This window comes from Punica granatum, chromosome 1 (assembly GCF_007655135.1).
Source record: "Punica granatum isolate Tunisia-2019 chromosome 1, ASM765513v2, whole genome shotgun sequence".
NCBI lineage: Eukaryota > Viridiplantae > Streptophyta > Magnoliopsida > Myrtales > Lythraceae > Punica > Punica granatum.
Genome location: NC_045127.1, coordinates 5,051,995 through 5,069,623, shown reverse-complemented (window position 1 = coordinate 5,069,623; position 17,629 = coordinate 5,051,995). Strand labels below are relative to the sequence as shown.

Here is a 17,629-nt window from a genome sequence, read left to right as displayed (position 1 = left end):
AAACTGTGTTCTAGAACAAAGGTGGGGCCGTGAAAGTACACGTGGCACCTAACCATTTGATAATATGGATTAAAATATCTTTTCTACTTTTCTTGGCACTGTTGAACTCCAAAGCAAAGGGGTATAAAATGGCTGTCCTCCTGAAGTTGATAGAAGCAATTTTCTACTTCTTCCCGGCAAATGTTCCCTTCTCCCACTTCGTGTCCATCCATCCTCGGATGAAGTTCTCGATTACGCAAACTACAAGGTTCGAGTTGGATTCTGCTGTCCCTCTGCAATGATACCGATCGTACAAAGCTCCGTTAATGCCCGCTCTCCCTTGGGAGTGCTTGGCGGTGATTACTGTCGCTGCAAGAAGAGACTCATCAGCTGTTTTTCTCTCTCGAGGCCAAAGCTTACCCCTTTGTATCGGTCTAGCAGATGTAACTTCCTATTCCGGCCTCTTGGTGACCCGAAATGGCCCATCTTGGAGGTGGGCAGGGGCAAAGATGTAATATTAGTGGGAGAGGAGATGAAGCGGAGGAAGAGAGTGGTTCTGGTAAGGTTTAACAATCAAGGTGGGTTTGGGTTTAATGGCGGAGGAGGCGGGAAGGACGATGGAGTAACGGCTAGGGTTGTCGGGAATCTTGTTCTGGCAATTGGGCTGACTTATCTTTCTATGACTGGCCAGCTTGGTTGGGTCTTGGATGCTATCGTCTCTATCTGGGTATGGCCTTCTCTCTCTCTCTCTCTCTCTCTCTCTCTCTCTCTCTCTGTGTAATTTCGTTTGGTTGCAATGTTCTCATTTGGCAGTTGCATATGTTGTGCATGTTGGACATGGAATTTGGGGGGCCTAGAGTGTTTTGCTTCTCCTGAGGGCCGAAGAGCTTTAATCTGCGACTCTTGTAATATTTTCATGCTTGGCAATCATTCAGTGGCATATCTGATGAATACTTCTTATGTATTAGAGGCAATGGCTCATTTTAGAAGCCTAACATAAAATAAGATTGAACGTGGAGAAATTGTTGTCATTTTTCCATGGACATCCTATGCGATAATGAAGAGTTTCTGCTTTTCTGTGAGCTTTCCATTTAAGGTCAGCTTTACTATTGATTGCTAGAGCAATAATCAACTCTCCAAATCCGACTGATCTATCAATAATAGTGCGCTGGTGGTTTGTTGCTAAAAGCAGTATTCGTTTGCTTTGCGAGACTATTTGCTGCTTTATATTAAGCTGCTTCAGTTCATTGGGTTGGATCCGATTCTTTTGATGCCTTCTTCCTGCAGCTACTTGCTGTGATTATCCCAATTGTTGGTTTGGGAGCTTTCCTCTGGTGGGCTGGAAGAGATATAGTTCAAAGCGCTGTGAGGCTTCTTCTCAGACTAGTTGTTTTCTCTGTCCTGTGCTTTTTATGCTATTAACAGTGTCATTATTAAGTAATGCGTGTTTGTTATGCAACAAACTTAAAATGTATATTTTAAGTTCGTTCTCTTTCTAGATTATTCTGCTCTTCATGGTATAATCTCTGCTTCCTCTTGTATTCTCTTGCAGTGTCCGAACTGTGGAAATGATTTTCAGATTTTCAAGTAAGGAAACCAAAGGCCTAGCTACAGTTTTAATCGAAGATATATGCTTTCCAAATGCAAACTTATTGAACTAAGACAAATACATGGTTTGCTGCAGATCTACTTTGAAAGATGAATTGCAATTATGCCCCTTCTGCAGTCAACCGTTCTCAGGTAAAATGATCTTTATCTTTCTAAATATATTTTCCTAATTCTGTATATAATCTTCACCCTTTCCATTGAATCCTGGGTGCCTTTCCTCGTAATCCAAGGAATGTAGTGGCAGATATCTAAGACTTGCTAAGATTTGAAACATCTCTTAGGTTTTGCTCAACTCAATTACTTGTAGTGAATGGTGCTCATGTCCTTTTATAACGCTTCGAAGTGCAGTTGTGGATGACAAGTTTGTGAAGGAATCAGTGAAGTTCTCCAACGAATTCACAGCAAAACAGAGAGCAGCCAATGACTTCTCTCCTCGACCTAAGAGAGGTACTCTCTCCAGATTCCCGTGCCCCTTCTTCATCTAAATATTTTGCGTCAACACTGTCTCTTGTTATTAGTATTTCCACATGTACATCTCCTATCATTGCATCCTGGTGAGAAAAGAAAAATCTCTGCATTGACTATCTGCGAATGACTCCTGCTTCTTTCAGGAAAGGATTCTTCTAGGGCCGTTGTAGATGTTGAAGCAGAAGTAAAAGATGTTGACTGAGATTTCCAGAACACAATTTTCATGGTATGTATTCAGTTCGGAGCTATGACTTTCTCATTGTAAGGGCAATAAAAACTGCAATGCAGGTCAGCAATTTTCAATGCATAGGTCCCGTTTTGCCTATAGTTATGCCTTAGAGACACTTGGATCGATTTTTCTAATCGTGTCTCTATTGGTGTTTTATGGGCAAGTATGTAGATCTCTGTCTTGATTGATGAGCTTTGAAGTGCTACGCAGGTACAGATACAAAACAATTCTGCAACAGAGGAGACCCAGCCGGGATACAAGAAGATCAAATTCTTAGGGGAAGCAAGATTTCCTGTTGTTTGTCAAAGAAATTTCATTTTTGTCCAAGATTTTGTTTGTATTGTCCGAACTAGAGCTTGTAGAGAATAATGTACATGTTGATGCTGAAAAGCTTGCATTTCACAAGTTGGAATTTGATGCAGTCAATAGCAAAGAATTCTTTTATGCATGGATAGATTCTGTTTCGGACTGAAGAATATCTTTCTGCAAAGAATTCCATAAGCTAGAAAGACGATCTTTCCTTGTTTAACAAGAATAAGTCGGTCTACATAAAACTTGTTATCCGACTTCAGATCCATAACGCCCCTCGAAACTTCAGCATCTGCACTTTGTAATGCATCAGCATGGCAGAAAGTTGTGTTCTGTGCCTAAGATTATCACCTGAAGATGCCCCCAACTTTACCGAACTTTACACTTCTCCAAGTTTAAAACATGGGCTATGTATGGACGGTTCTACAAGGGCGAGTCCTCGGTAGATCGATTGAATCAGGTTGCTTGGTCGTAGGGTTCGCCGAGGATTTCGGACTGAAGGTCCATATGACCTAAGCCCTGCTCCACATTCTGCAATCCGGATGCCTTCGAGGTCGATATCGGGCCATAGTATTCCTCGGACTAGCAAAAGAAGATTTGAGATGGTTTTACTAATCCGAGAACTTGGTGGGATAAGGAAAATTGTGGGGGACGAATTGAGAAGTACTATGAACTATAGGGGCAAATCGAATCAAGGGTATTTTTAAGGGCTCCGATGCAATGCTTCTCTAACCAAAATATATAATATTCGACACGAAAATAATAAAATGGAAATTGGAAAACACCAACAATGAAGAAACAGAGAAATTACGGGGAAAAGGAAAACGACGACATAAAGAAGTCAAGAGCTCCTGTCCTGCTCTGTTCCCAATTCTGATCCCTCCTTCGCCTCTGTTCTCGTTCCCCTTCCATTGGATTCGCCATAGCCAGAGTAACCCATCTTACAGGAGGGACAGGAGCTCGAGTTTCCGCGGTTCTGACCGTTTCTTGCCCACCGCCCTCCCCAAAATCTCAGATTTCTCTTTGCTTTCCCTTCGTGCCATCTCCGAGCAGTCATCATGAACGAGAAGGCCAATGTCTCCAAAGAGCAGAACGACAGGCACCGAAAGGTCCCCGATTTCTATTTTCTTCAAAATTCAACCTTTTGCTAAGAATTTGTTGTTTTCATATCGCTTGATGCGACTTTCAGCTCTGGGTCGAACTGGGCTCCGTTGTATTGGTTCTTGATCCCGCATCGAATCATTCGATGTAGAGAATATCCAGAGTCATGCGGATTTGATTGTGCTCTGCGGCCTGGGTCTTGCTGGGGGCGTTACCTATGGAAATTCGATGTTTTGTTCATTTATTTGCTGGTTTGGAGGTTGATCTGATGCCCATAGCCGCATTGTTTCTTAGATCAGTTTCATCGTTATCACATCCTGCAGTGCCTCAAATTTGCAGGGCCTTTGCTTTTCTGGGTGCAAATGCCATTTTTTTTACGTAGTTTTGTGATATTATGAGATATGGGATATAGCTCCTAGTTGTACAAAATTCAAATATTGATTCACTGAAAGCTAGGAAGTGAATGCATTTGCTTAATATAGATTCTATATCGAGTAATCGTGAGATAGCTGGATCTGTTGATTGATGTTGTGAGCTTTTTGGAAATCTTAAACGCCTCAACGTTGGAATACTTATCACTGTTGCTGATCTGATCTCATTTCCTTTTATGCTTTCTAAAATATTGTAGATCCTTGAAGGACTTCTCAAATTGCCAGAGAACAAGGAATGCGCCGACTGTAAAGCTAAGTATGTGTCTAGAAGTTTCTGATTGGGAGATAACTCTACTGAATTTTGCTTTTAATATGCTAGTACCATTAATGACGAGTCCTTCGCTGTGCACTATGCAGGGGTCCAAGATGGGCCAGTGTGAACTTGGGCATTTTCGTCTGCATGCAGTGTTCTGGCATCCATAGAAGTCTTGGAGTCCACATATCCAAGGTAAGTTTCCGTTTCTGTCTGAAGTGCATTGATATATGGTTGAAATCATGCGATCACCTTTTGATGTATGTTAACGGAAGTAGCTGTATATTAGTCATGGGTGAATTATTCTTTGTTGACCATGACTCTGGTTGCCCCTCCCTGCAGGTCCGATCTGCCACGTTGGATACATGGCTTCCCGAGCAAGTTGCGTTTATTCAGTGTAAGCCTGTCATTTAGGTTGGCCGTGAGTATTTTCCCTGTTATGCTTCTGAGGAAGAGTTGTGAACCGTTTTGATATTTTCTTTTCCATGTACAGCTATGGGAAACGAGAAAGCAAATAGCTATTGGGAAGCCGAACTACCTCCAAATTATGATAGGGTCGGGATTGAAAATTTTATCCGTGCAAAGTATGTAGTCAGAGTTGGAAATAACTGTTCTGGTCCAAATGTTATCCATAATTTTCTCATCCTTGTTTTCGTGTCTTCTTTTCTCTCACTTGTAATGCCCATCTATAAAATTATTTACAGGTATGAAGAGAAGCGGTGGGTTGCAAAGGATGGGAAGTCAAAATCACCATCAATAGTGCAGGAAGAGAAGACTTCTAATTATGTACCGAAATCTGCTGTTACAAATGCCCATTCATACACAAATAGCTCGGAGAATCTTTTCGAGGAAAGGAAGAATGCCCTTCAAGCTGCAAGTACAAAATCGACTATTCCGGCTGGAAAAGTTAGTCTTCCTAGTCCCCCTAAAGGACCTGGACAGGTACTCCTGTTTCTTCTATTCAAAGATAGGAGGTGACTCCTATTTGAATAAAAGAAGTGGCCCAAACTTACACGAGACATAAAATTTGAGTACTGACAGGTAACTCCTGTTGTAAAGCCTGCGGAGCCAGAACCATCTGTGGAGCCCATTGAAACTCCGGAACTGATCACAGATGCTGCACCAGCTGCTGCCTCTCCCCCAAAAGTTGATTTTGCCACCGATCTTTTTGGCATGTTATCGATGGATGGCCCTAGTGAAAATGTGCCTGAGGCAGCTCCAACTGATGATTGGGCAGGTTTCCAGTGTATGTGGACAGTCTTTATTTACTGAAGTATCTGTATATTACTTCTCTGTAATCCTATTATGTGATTAATTGGTGAAACCTGCAAATATCGTCTGTCTTTTCTGTGCAGCTGCTGGAGCAGCATCAACAGCTGAGAAAGAGAAATCTGGTTCTCCAGAGGCTGTTGAAAGCACTACCAGCCAAAAGACTTCTGAGATCGAGGACCTCTTCAAGGACACATCTACAGCGACCCCTGCTCCAGAGAAACCTCAGAAAGATGTGAAAAATGATATCATGAGCCTATTCGAGAAGGTACTTCATTACATTAAAAGAATATCGCAGTAAACCTTCATTTGATGTTTTGAAGTCCTTATCCTCTTTTAAGTCCTCGTTAACAGGTAATATTGAATTGGTTAAGATACGTGTGTATTTTCCATGCAGTCCAACTCGGTGTCACCGTTTGCGATGCATCAGCAACAGCTGGCTATGCTTGCACAGCATCAGTCCCTTCTGATGGCTGCTTCTGCAGCCAAATCTGCTGGTGGAGACCCGAAATCTACTGCCGGTTCTCAACAAGCCATTTCTGCAATGCATCAGCAACAGCTGGCTATGCTAGCACAGCATCAGTCTCTTCTAATGGCCGCTGCTTCAGCCAAATCAGTGGGTGGAGATGCAAAATCTACTACCAGTTCTCAACAAACCGCTTCTAACAGTACGAACGTAGCTGCCATGAATTGGCCAAATGTTGGATATCAGATTCCAGGAATGACGATGCCTGTTAGTGGGCAAGTGGATCTACAGCAACTTATGCAGGTAAAGATATGACATTGTTTAATGCCCTGACCTCGCCTTTAATGTTTGCAGTAAGTGAGTACTTTGTCTCATTGTTCAGGGAAGGAGCATGGCAACATTAAATCCCTCGGGGAGCTCCATGCCATATCCATCATCAGGGTATTTTCTTGACCCCGGCTTTTCTCGTGGGAGAAATTAGATGTAATTGGCCATAATTATATATTGAGAGACGGTGTGAACTGATATTTGCGGTTTCATTATTAGGTCCAGCCTGAGATAATTTTCCCACCATTTGTTCAATAGTTTACCTTTGTTAGTAACGATCGGACTATCATATTGGTCCCAGAATTGATTAAGGATCCTGTTACGAGCCATAAATCACAAGGAACTTGTTTATATCTTCTGAAAAATGAAACAGAGAAAGATCTCGAAAAACACTTTGTATTAGAATAAACAAACTAGTGCATAACTCATGTTTCTCATCAAGTACATACTAATTCCTCTGGAATTTGCACTTCACAGGTTGTACACACGGGGTCAGCCAGCGGCGTTTAATGGTACGACGGGCGCCGGGGCAAGTAAACCGCAGACATCCTCCCCAATTACGTCATCATCTTCTTCTCCAACTAAGTCCGGAAAGGACTACGATTTCTCGTCTTTGACTCAAGGAATGTTCACGAAACAGTGAAAGACTGATGATACGAACTTACACACACAGTCGCCTTGAGGGAGTCTCTCTCTCGCACTCGGGAGTTGTACATTTCGGGCAGCTATATTTGTACCATCGATAGGCTTCAGAGGGGAATAAGAATGTATTTGGGATTGAAATGGGATTATTTCTACATGCCTTCTTTAGATTAAAATTTTCATTTTTATTTTGCTAAATGATTCTCTGTACTTGAATATACCATTTTTTTGGAGTTTACTATGATTCGGTAGTGTAATGAGCCACGGTCGCGGATTTTGTTTTAAGAATCATTGCATCTGTGCTTCTTGATCTACCTGTGACGTATTAAGCTATTAGAATTATAAGTATTTAATTTTAGACCTATAAGAACCTAGACCAATAGATGCGTATAGAAAAATTTGCAAATATTTCGACTTCATACAAGTGATTGGGCTGTACCACTGCCCCTATCTTTCAATTTACTTTCAATGCCAACCCAATACTATACAACAGATCGATCACTATGCACCATTAGTGATCTCTAGGTTTTCCAATGTTTTCGCTCCCTTATCTACCTGTGACGTATTAAGCTATCGGAATTATAATTATTTCGACCAATAGAAGCGTGTAGAAAAATCTGCACACATTTCGACTTTATACAAGTGAATGTACTGTAACACTGCCCCTTGCTTTCAATGTAATTTCAATGCCAACACAAAACTATACAACAGATCATCGCTATGCGCCATTAATGATATCTATTTTTTTCCGATGTTTTCAATCCCGCTGTTCTATGGAGGGCAAATTGTACACCGCTGAGACCTGTAGAATTCTCTACATTGCCATTGTTGTAGGTGGGAACAGCCGATCAAGAAACGTATAGATGCCCCCTCCTAACAGAAGGGCCCCGCTGCAAATATAATCGAACAAGCACTTAGATCAGGAGCAGAACATGCTAAAAGTTTGTTAATAATCCATGTAAGGGAGACCACAACTCTATGATTATGAGGCTGTCTGAAGTACTGAAAATTCAGAAATACCTCACTGGGTTGATCCATGCCGAGAACTTGCGGAATGAAAGCAGGCTCTGCAATGTTCACTTGTCAGATGTTAATGTCGAAATTAAAGCAAAAGTCATGAGAGTGATACTGAGATTTATCAGGAATGGTCCACTGGCCACAAAATGAATCAAGAGACATAGTCAAGACCAGTCTTTATCATTAGTGGCAGTTTTCTTAATGATGGAAAGTGTTTCGATCAAAGAGAATCACCTGCAAGGCCCCAGCAAAGGAAGCAGCGAGGAGAAGCGGTGCAACATATCCAGTAGTGTATGTTAGAAGCAGGCTTCCTCCGATTACTGGATCCTGCAGACAGCACCCTCTTCAATCAGGCAATGAAAGATGCCAGAGAACTGATTTAAAAGCTTTAACAAGAGGGGAAAAAAAAAGTGACTTCTCATACAGACCAGTTCTTTCGATCAAGATTTTAATAAATTTTATCATTACAACTTCCTCTCAGAAGATTAATTGATTAGATGACAAGCTGCTGGTAATTACTTCATGAATAAGCCGATAAGGGAGCATGAAGCTTTCAATATACCTTAGATGCTGCTACATATCCCAGCAGAGTGGCCAGAACGGGTGTACTGCAGGGAGAGGCTGCCAATGCAAATGTAAGCCCTGCTAAATACGCTTGCACACCTACAATTCACATTTCTTCCAAGTTTAGTTACTAGGTAATCAGCTGCAGCCACATCATTATTATTATTTAAAATAAAACTAGAAATATACTGAATGCCAATTACTTGATGGGAAATTAGCAGCGGCAGCACGAGGATCAAAACTGTCAAAAAATGAGGGAAGCTGCAATTCGACTATCTGCAAAGCGGCTATAGATAATCAGTTCATAGCAGAATGAACGATATAATGAGATTAAAGATGGAACATACTTAACTAGCAGAAATGATGTCTTGATAATTTTCCATAGTAGATCAGGTTATGTCGTATTGTGCAGTCATTTTTATTTATTTTTTTGGGAGCAGTAGTAACCAGGAGAATTGTTTTTCCTCTGGAATGAGCATCAGATCTTACTTATCCATAAAGAGATTAAATTATTGTCTTGAAGTGCAAAACTAGCATGATGAGACCCCTATAGTAGAATGGACCAAACAAATTACCAGTTGGATATTTTCCCAGGAAAATAAAAAGAAAAGGAGGGCTGAACACAACTAGAAACCATCAATTGAATCAAGCAACAGAATAAAAGGAATAGATGAACAAGTACCTCAAGGAGATTTAGACCCATGACAACAGCAAGTGCAGAAGCAACCAAAGGTAATCCCTGACCTATCTGACCATAAGCTTTTCCAGCAAAGGAAGCAGCAATGCCTAGAAGTGCTAGTGTGGTAGCTAAACCCAACGCAAACGCAATTGAATCTCCAATGATCTAGTAAGGGAAAATTGAGAATTACATATTAACTATATACTAGTCAAGCTCTGAATGGACAATCAGAATGTGAGTAATTGGTAGAATAGGTTCTTACCTCTGCTCGGCTTTTCCCAGAACCAAAAGCTCCTGGAGGATTAAGTCACGTCAGACCAGCAAAGATGGAGGGAAAAAGCAACACAATGTTACACGTAATAAAATGCTCACCAATATAACCAAGGGTCAGTGGCAATACACTCAGAGTACATGGAGAAAGGCTAGTCACAAGCCCCGCCCCAAAAATAACAGCCAGACTGTACAATAAAGTAAGAGAGAAGCAGCGGTAGTAAGTTTCTGATCTCAACTATTTATACGCATGGCAGAAGCAGATCAAATGAGAGAGTCTGGAAAGAAACCTAGTAAAACTAAGAGCTGACAGCTGACTCTGGACAGCTTCATTGGCCTGTTGTCCAGCTGAATAAAGGATTCCACCAAACCAATCTCCTGGGCTTCCATCAGCTACGGTGTAAATAGAAGCAGCAAGTTCCTGCCTCGAAGGAAAATAATTCCAGTTCCTGAGATTATATGCCAGATAAACGGAGGTGTAACTAACTTACGATACGCGTTTTCACATAAAGATATTGATTTCCATACTGACTCAAGGCCTTGGTGCATAATGCTGGCAGGACTATTGATAAGTGCTCGGAAAGGTTAGGAAAGAACATCCAAACTCCAAAGGCACGGTTCTCACCTGAACATTCTCGATGCTGATTGCCTTTGCCACATCTACTGGAACCAAATTTGCTGCTGTAAGCATAGCAAAACCAAAAGACACCAGTAGTCAGATTGAGCAGTCATCGTTTCTGGAAATCAGATAACACTTGAAAAACTGAACGCTTCACCCAAGAAAAAGAAACTTTCGCCACGTGCATGATTCACGGAACCAGGCAGACTAATACATAATTTTAGACTAGAAAAAGCAATTGTTCAAGCAAATGATCAGTAAATGAGACACATCTAGTCTATTATAGAGAACGATCAGTATGGAATGTCGAGTAAATTGTAGGATACATGTAACTTTATCCTAACAGGTTTGATGGCATAAAGTCAAGCGAATTCCAGCATAAACATTCTAGCAATCATCTCCATCTAACTTCAATCTATGTCATCTCTCCACAAAAGCCGGAAACTGCATGCAGCGAGCTACGGACGATATCACTACCTGTAATAGCAGCCAAAAACGTCTCCTTTCCAAATTTTCCATGACTTAAAGTTGCCGAAATCGATTCACTGTGTTGGGGAAGATTCCCACCAGAGGAGCTCCTCTTCATCATTTTCGATGGCAACTTCCGCCCCCCTTCTGCACAGATAACTCAGAACTGAATCATTATCCGAACAATCTCTAGAATTCAGGGCCGAATCATGGCATTGGCTATGAGAAAGCTCACCGTGAGAGGTGCTGAAATCGTGCTTGCGGCTGGAAATTCTGCAGGAGCGGAGGCCGTGGCCGGAGAAGCTACTGATGAACAGGCTCATCGGAGGTTCTCTTCAGCTCGATGCTCCGATTGCAGGGGAGGAGTCGGATGGCTATGAGCCGCGGGAGAGCGGGAGATATTTCCAGTCAAGAGGGAGTCGGGTAACGTTGACTCAAAGCTCTGCCTCAACGACGACAAGGGCCACAGCGCCGAACCGGACGACGTCGTTTCATTGTGGCTGTGCACGTAAGCCCATTGATCTAATGGGCCACAACCAAGCATGTGAATGGAAGTATAAGATTGCGGATCAAATCTCCTCCCTAAATCCTCACGAACATGAATTATGTATACATATATTCGCTCTACATATGCGTTAATCGGGTCGATATCGGTGACTGAATACCGCACGGACACTTTAGCAAGAGGAATTAGGCCAAACTCAATATGAGATACCAAGACGGTTCATTAGTTTAGGGGAAAAAAATCATTTTTGATCATCAATCTTTGATTTGCTTTTTCATTTTCATCCTAAACCTTTTTCTTTGTTCGATTCGTCTTGAACGTTACGTCTTTAGTTTAGTTTGGTCCTACCATTACATTTTCCATCAAAACTAATAGTTTTTAATTAAAAAATTATATTTGAAAATTAAAAATAAAAACTCATAGCAAGCATCGGGAAGCAAGAAGAAGGAGACGGGGCGAACGAGACCTGCCGCTGCACCAACTGCTCCAACGATGCCGCCAACAAATACAAGTCGCTCACGGCTCTAGAGAGGCTTAGGTAGTGGCTGTTGCAGCGACAGCTCTCTCTTGCTCGAGTTTCAAAGACAAGCGTATTGTAAGCTGTCTTCACTTCTTGAAGAGCTTTTCAGCTCAAATCGGTGAGAAATGGGATCTTATGATCTCTTACAATTGTAATACAGAAAAAAGAATCAATTAAAAAGAATACCCTATAATCTCAACTTATATTTCTCAATGAGGATGAATACTTTCCATTCCTAGGATTGAAGATCAAATTTCTTCTTATCTCTCAATCTCCAAAAAACCAAACTCGAACCCAATCCCGAGCAAATTGAAAATGCCCTCTTGCTCCTCGTAGCAATTTGAGCTAAAGGGGTGCCTGGTCCTTACTAAAACCCAAATGGAAGGGATGTTTCTCATGGAAATATCAAGAGGGAGCTTATGCAAATAGGGACTGTCGTCCACAAACCCCGACACGCCTTTGCACGGACACGGGACATAGAGCCTAAACAATTTCAAGAACTTGGAGCAGAAGGACCATAGGGCGACGCACAGAGCAAGAAGACCAAAATGGTTGGTGACAACCTCGATCAAGCAATGGTGGTGCTGGTAGGTCCCCTCCACCACTCTCTCTCCTTGCATTGCTTCCTAATGCTCGCTATGAATTCCTTTCTATTTTATTTTTAAATTTTTTTTATTAAAAACAGTTAATTTTGGATGGAAAAAATAATGGTAGGACCAAATTGAACAAAAGACATAACGTTTAGGACGAAATTAAATAGAGAAAAAGGTTTGTGACGAAAATAAAAGAGCAACTACGAGTCGGGTAACGTTGACTTGCGACTATGCCACAGTGCCGGGCTGACGATGTCGTTTCATTGTGGCTGTGCGCATTGGCCCATTGATCTAATGGGCCACAACCGAGCGTGTAAATATAAGATTGAAGATCAAATCTCTCCTCCCTAAATCCTCATGAACATGAAATGTGGCTGCATATATTCCCTCTACATGAGCGTAATCAGGTCGATATCGGCAACTGATTACCGCACGGGCACTTGAGAGTAACTAATACAGTTCGTTAATTTATTAAGCTGGAAGTCGATTCATCGACCTCTTTGACCTATGATTACGAGTCTCGAGTTTTCCCTGCCCGTGTGGCCATATTTGGATCTGGATACATTTGCACCGTGTGGCCATATTTGGTACCTGCACCCCGACTATTTATTGTATCACGTGTACTTGACTTGTGAGTAAAGCAAATGCAGGGTTCAATGCGACAATGTCCATGGGGCTGTGAAGGCCAGGCAAGGCCATACCAAATGCCCCAATCATGGCTGTCTCTTCGAGAAGTGAGGACTACTTGCTCTCATGAAAGGTACTCCCACTCGCGATCGAGACGGGCAATTCTCGTACTGCGGTACGAGTAAGCCATCTATTGTATTTTTGGGTGTGCATATATATGAACTTTAGAATGATCTTACAGACAGATTCATGAAACTTTAGAAATAATCTGTGATTATGTCAAATCCAGTTCTACTGATATATTTCGTCAAACCGCTTTGGTTTAGAGCACGAAGGAGGTATAGTATACATAGAAAAATCCGAGGATGATGTCGATGAGGACAGTCTTGTAGGAGTTAGAGGACTTCGTGTTCCTTTTTTCGCTTGGACTGGAATAGGGAAAGAAACCTTTCTCGATTGACATTATTCGAGGACAAATCATCTTTTCTCTCTAAAGCCATGGCCAGTTGGACATATGGACCTCAACGAATGATTCATATCGATCGATCACGTCCTTTCAGAAATTTTGAAATGTACATAATTAGTGACACATACATTGTCTTTCATTAATGTTTTTATGGACAGGGCTTTCTAACATTAAAGATTATTGTTCACATCATCACATCCACGATCCAATTCAGATAACTTCCTTATGGGAAAACCTATCCCTGTCTCTGTCTGCCACACTCAAACTTGCCAATATCACTTTATGAGAACTTGCCCTTTTCTGCACAGCCTTACACATTCTCCTGCTCCCCAATAATGTTCAATTATTAAAGAACAAGTCCTATAATCAGGTCTAAGTCGACGCTTAAATGAGAATGAGTCTCGATCGATATATTTAAAAAATATCTCGTGATCTTACCGTAAAAAAAGAAGAAGAAACAACTCGAGAATCATCCGTGACCTATGCTCCCATATAGAGCTCAACAAAAGCAGGATTTCATCCCCACTGAAGAATCTCTATAACCCTAGCTTGATCCCGTCGCTAAGGTTAGGCAAACAACTCATTTTATCAATTATTGGGTCCATGCAATCGACCGATACCTTCGGCTATATGAGAAAAGAGTTTCGTCAATTCTCGAGCAAACTTAAAAAATATAGGTCATCATACATACACGATGGAGAGAAGTAAAAATGTGGATGCTATAATTCGACCTAACCAGTTATCAATATGCAGTATAATGTATGATTAGCTCCTTTTAACATGATACAATAACACGCGAAATTTGCAAATGAATATTACCGGATATGCTGATATTTTTGGCGATTAATGGACAATGTGTACATAGCTGTGGTGGTGAAGTGATGGATCCTATACCAAAATCATATCTTTGACATTAGAAAATTGATCGTTAGTGCACATGAGGTAATCATGAGGTTCCTCCTAAAAGACACATAATGATAGCTATCGATTTTTATATTGCCCTTGAATATTGTGATCTGCTCCCATACTTCCCACCCAATAATTAAAATGGACTAATACATGCAATCATAAGCCTAGCAAACTTCCAGGGCACTAATCCGATTATTAAAATGGCCCAATCTATATCTATCTATACATATTAATAATTCGTAATACTTCTCAAGAGATTTTCCCATTCATACGATGAAAATATTTATAAGTTAGTATTATGGACAAACTCTCAACCTGTGATTTATCTGTAAATGCCCGGTGTGAACTTTAATATTCGAAAGCTCAATTGGGTCACAACTAATCTAGTCGAGCTGGGTCGGCCCAATAAAAAATAAAACTCTTACAGCATAAATTTTTTACATTCACGAGAATTTGAACCCGAAACATTGCTTAAACAGAACAAACGCTAAACCACTCGAACTAGTCCGTGTTGGCGAGTTATATGACTAGCTTAATATTAATCAATCTCTTCAGGGCGAATTATATTAATTAAGACCGATGGTTAAAAAGAAAAGACAGATAAAATGAAGTAAAAATCAATTAATAGTCTTCAATAATGAATTACTGTTCATATACTCGAAAGTAGCTTAGCTCAAGTTGCTCCAATTTCGATTTTCTTTTCTTTGTTTGGAATTGGACGGCAAGATAAGCAGTCTCCATGAGAAATCAATGCATATATGTTTAATATAACGAGGGGCTTTTTTTTCTTTTTTCTTTTTAAAAGTCTTGCTAACAATTTTATATAATAGTTAGTTTTATAATTTCATTAAAATTAGAATAATTAAAAAATGAGAATATTCGGAGAACCGAGAGTAAAAAAGAATGGATCGTCGTTGAGTGCTTATATATTTAATTGATTGATTTACTTAGGTAATTGCAAGAGCATGAGAAATTTCATAGTCAAGCTATTCCACCTCTTGTATTTGAGCAATAATCTCTTGAAAGGTCGAGGAATTTTTGAAATATTCGATGGGATCGGTCCCATTTAAATTTTTGAAAGAACATTGGTGTCAACTCATCAACTGTAGGTCATCTGAAATTTTGGACTTTAGAGAGGTGGCGTCTTATTATCATACATATAGAAGTCCCTGACTTGCATCCAAATGGAATTGGATGAGGTATCAAATCAAAATGTCCCCTTTTATGGGAAAAATGTTTGAAAAACGAAAAGCAATATATCAAAAAAGAGAAAAATTTAGTTTGATTTGATAGTCTAGCTAATATTAATTAGTTAGATTGCAACTGACTTGAGCCGATCAAAAGAACTTCGTTAAATTGATTTGAATGTTTAGGGATTGGACCGTTTAGGAATTAGCTGATAAAATTGATCTATAGGTTTGATTTGTGAAGGGTTTATGCACTGAATATCGATTCAAGACCCTTCTTGACTCTGCTTCTCTATGTATTAGTCTCTATATGGATTGCCATATACTATACTTCTCGATTGTCACTGGGGTCCATATAAAATTTATCTCATGTCTATAGCATCTTGATGAATTTCTACAATTATACCTAGATTCAATTGATTTACTTTGATTGCATATTATCTTCCTTTACAATATTCTAGGTGGATCTATCGTATTACTTGTCTCTGTAATGTATCCTCTTGAAAATTTTCCTCTTGTATCCATTTTTGCGATCAATGAATATTCATTCATTTTCGAGAAAAAAAAAGAGAGAGAAAACTTGAAAAAAAGATAAAAGAAAAGAGCAAAAGAACAAGCATTTGATTACCAAAATTTTTTCCGGAATTAGGTGAAGTAGAAGGTCTATATTTGTTGACTTATCCCAACAAATGGCCTTTTGCGCGGGCCACGTTACCGTTATGATTGATGCAAATATTTTCTTTATCTTTTTTTTTTAATAAGTTATAATTCATGAGCATGCATTGAATATGTGTCATAGCAGACATGCAAATATGCAATTCTTTATTCATGAATAGGATAGGATTTATTCCCAAAAGCATTCCTAGATTATTTTTCATATAAAAGCGATTATCATTTTCGATTACTGGGAGCCGTATTGAGTTAGCAGTGTCAAGAATGCTGGATCTCGCATGGCAAACATACCATGATAATTATGAAGTTATAAGAGAGTCAGATACTACCACCTATTAGTTCTTTTGTATTGAAAATGACCCAATCATTTATAAATTTAGTGAAATTATAACATAGTATTAGAGTTACATTAAAAAAAAAGGTATTAGTCTATTAGAGTTAAGTCCAGCCCAACCGATTGTACACACATGTGCACCGGTTCGTGGTTGCTATCCATACGAGCGGCTAACTCGATACCCTTGAAAGTCACATCTCGCGTGATTACATCAATTGTTGGCCCTTAATATGCTGACAAATAGGTTCAACCACGATTCTAACACTACTCATGAGAGCAAGTGTCAGAGAAAATCCCGTATTGATATCCACGTTATGTGAGGGCGAGTGTCAAGGACTTTCCACATTGTAAATATACAAAGACAACAACAGATTTATAAGAAGGTAAGGTACAACAACACTATTTATTAGTTCAAGCTTTTGGACAAAAAATGATTCAATTAATTGGAATTTAATAAGCACTAAGAAAAATTAAATGTTCACAAAAGAATCTATAAAATATAATCGCATGCACTTTTAATTTTATGTGAGAATGTATGTCTTTGAATTAAATTATTCTCTTAGAAATTTGTTAATCCATAGTTTACAAGGAGTTTATCCGGTCTTGACCAAAATCAATCGGAGATTTTTAAATGTACATAGTTGACTGTAAAATTCAACATAATAGATTACACTTTGGCTCTACTTGACTATGCTCATTTTGCATACTAATATGTTCATTTTAGGCCTTCCTAGACTGATACTCACCCTGGGCTGGATAAATTTCCATACTTTACGAGCTGACTTTGATCACACCACTCTTTGGCACGTTAATTGTTCAAAATTCAAATTATTATGAAAAATGCTTATATATAAAAGAACAGGAAAATGCCAGTCCATCAATGCGTATTTAATATTTTATTTATTGAATGCTCACAACAAACTAAAAAAAATAAAAATAAATTAAGAACAGGAAAATGCCACATATCCTCAGCAGCAGCACGTCGCCATCCGACCGTCTTGTCCACTCCCTGTCCTTTTCCTTTTATTTGCCTTTTTTCAGACACAAAAAAATGTTAATTTTCTTATATTCCGGACAGGATCTTTTCTCGCATATAACCTCATCTTGAAAAGTTATT

The 17,629-nt window shown here is 39.8% G+C and overlaps 3 protein-coding genes across 8 annotated transcripts; 2 read left to right on the top strand and 1 right to left on the bottom strand.

Annotated features, from left to right (window-relative positions):
• Positions 1-128: 128 nt before the first annotated feature.
• LOC116215995 lies at positions 129-2,736 on the top strand. Its single transcript, XM_031551865.1, has 7 exons — positions 129-706; positions 1,267-1,344; positions 1,532-1,566; positions 1,664-1,719; positions 1,936-2,034; positions 2,199-2,281; positions 2,495-2,736. The coding sequence occupies exons 1-6, from the start codon at positions 278-280 to the stop codon at positions 2,255-2,257; spliced, it is 756 nt and encodes a 251-aa protein (XP_031407725.1). The 5' UTR covers positions 129-277; the 3' UTR covers positions 2,258-2,281; positions 2,495-2,736.
• A 635-nt stretch (positions 2,737-3,371) lies between these two features.
• LOC116215909 (ADP-ribosylation factor GTPase-activating protein AGD5) lies at positions 3,372-7,384 on the top strand. 2 transcript variants are annotated; one of them, XM_031551730.1, is made up of 11 exons: positions 3,372-3,702; positions 4,323-4,381; positions 4,483-4,573; positions 4,721-4,775; positions 4,872-4,962; positions 5,083-5,320; positions 5,438-5,624; positions 5,734-5,915; positions 6,045-6,416; positions 6,496-6,554; positions 6,918-7,384. In XM_031551730.1, exons 1-11 carry the CDS (start codon positions 3,652-3,654, stop codon positions 7,081-7,083), a joined length of 1,551 nt encoding a protein of 516 aa, XP_031407590.1. In that variant the 5' UTR covers positions 3,372-3,651; the 3' UTR covers positions 7,084-7,384. The 2 variants fall into 2 exon arrangements, with proteins under 2 accessions (XP_031407590.1, XP_031407581.1); XM_031551721.1 differs by having other exon boundaries at positions 3,373-3,702; positions 5,420-5,624; positions 6,918-7,370.
• Positions 7,385-7,688: 304 nt separating this feature from the next.
• LOC116215946 (cytochrome c-type biogenesis ccda-like chloroplastic protein) lies at positions 7,689-11,156 on the bottom strand. 5 transcript variants are annotated; one of them, XM_031551797.1, is made up of 12 exons: positions 10,935-11,156; positions 10,709-10,846; positions 10,238-10,290; positions 9,903-10,033; positions 9,715-9,800; positions 9,605-9,636; positions 9,346-9,507; positions 8,867-8,939; positions 8,662-8,762; positions 8,334-8,426; positions 8,103-8,149; positions 7,689-7,972 (listed from the first exon to the last, which is right to left on the bottom strand). In XM_031551797.1, the coding sequence occupies exons 1-12, from the start codon at positions 11,020-11,022 to the stop codon at positions 7,897-7,899; spliced, it is 1,080 nt and encodes a 359-aa protein (XP_031407657.1). In that variant the 5' UTR covers positions 11,023-11,156; the 3' UTR covers positions 7,689-7,896. The 5 variants fall into 5 exon arrangements, with proteins under 5 accessions (XP_031407657.1, XP_031407649.1, XP_031407638.1 ...); XM_031551789.1 differs by having other exon boundaries at positions 10,238-10,293; positions 10,709-10,843; XM_031551778.1 differs by having other exon boundaries at positions 10,238-10,293; positions 10,935-11,154.
• Positions 11,157-17,629: the final 6,473 nt, after the last annotated feature.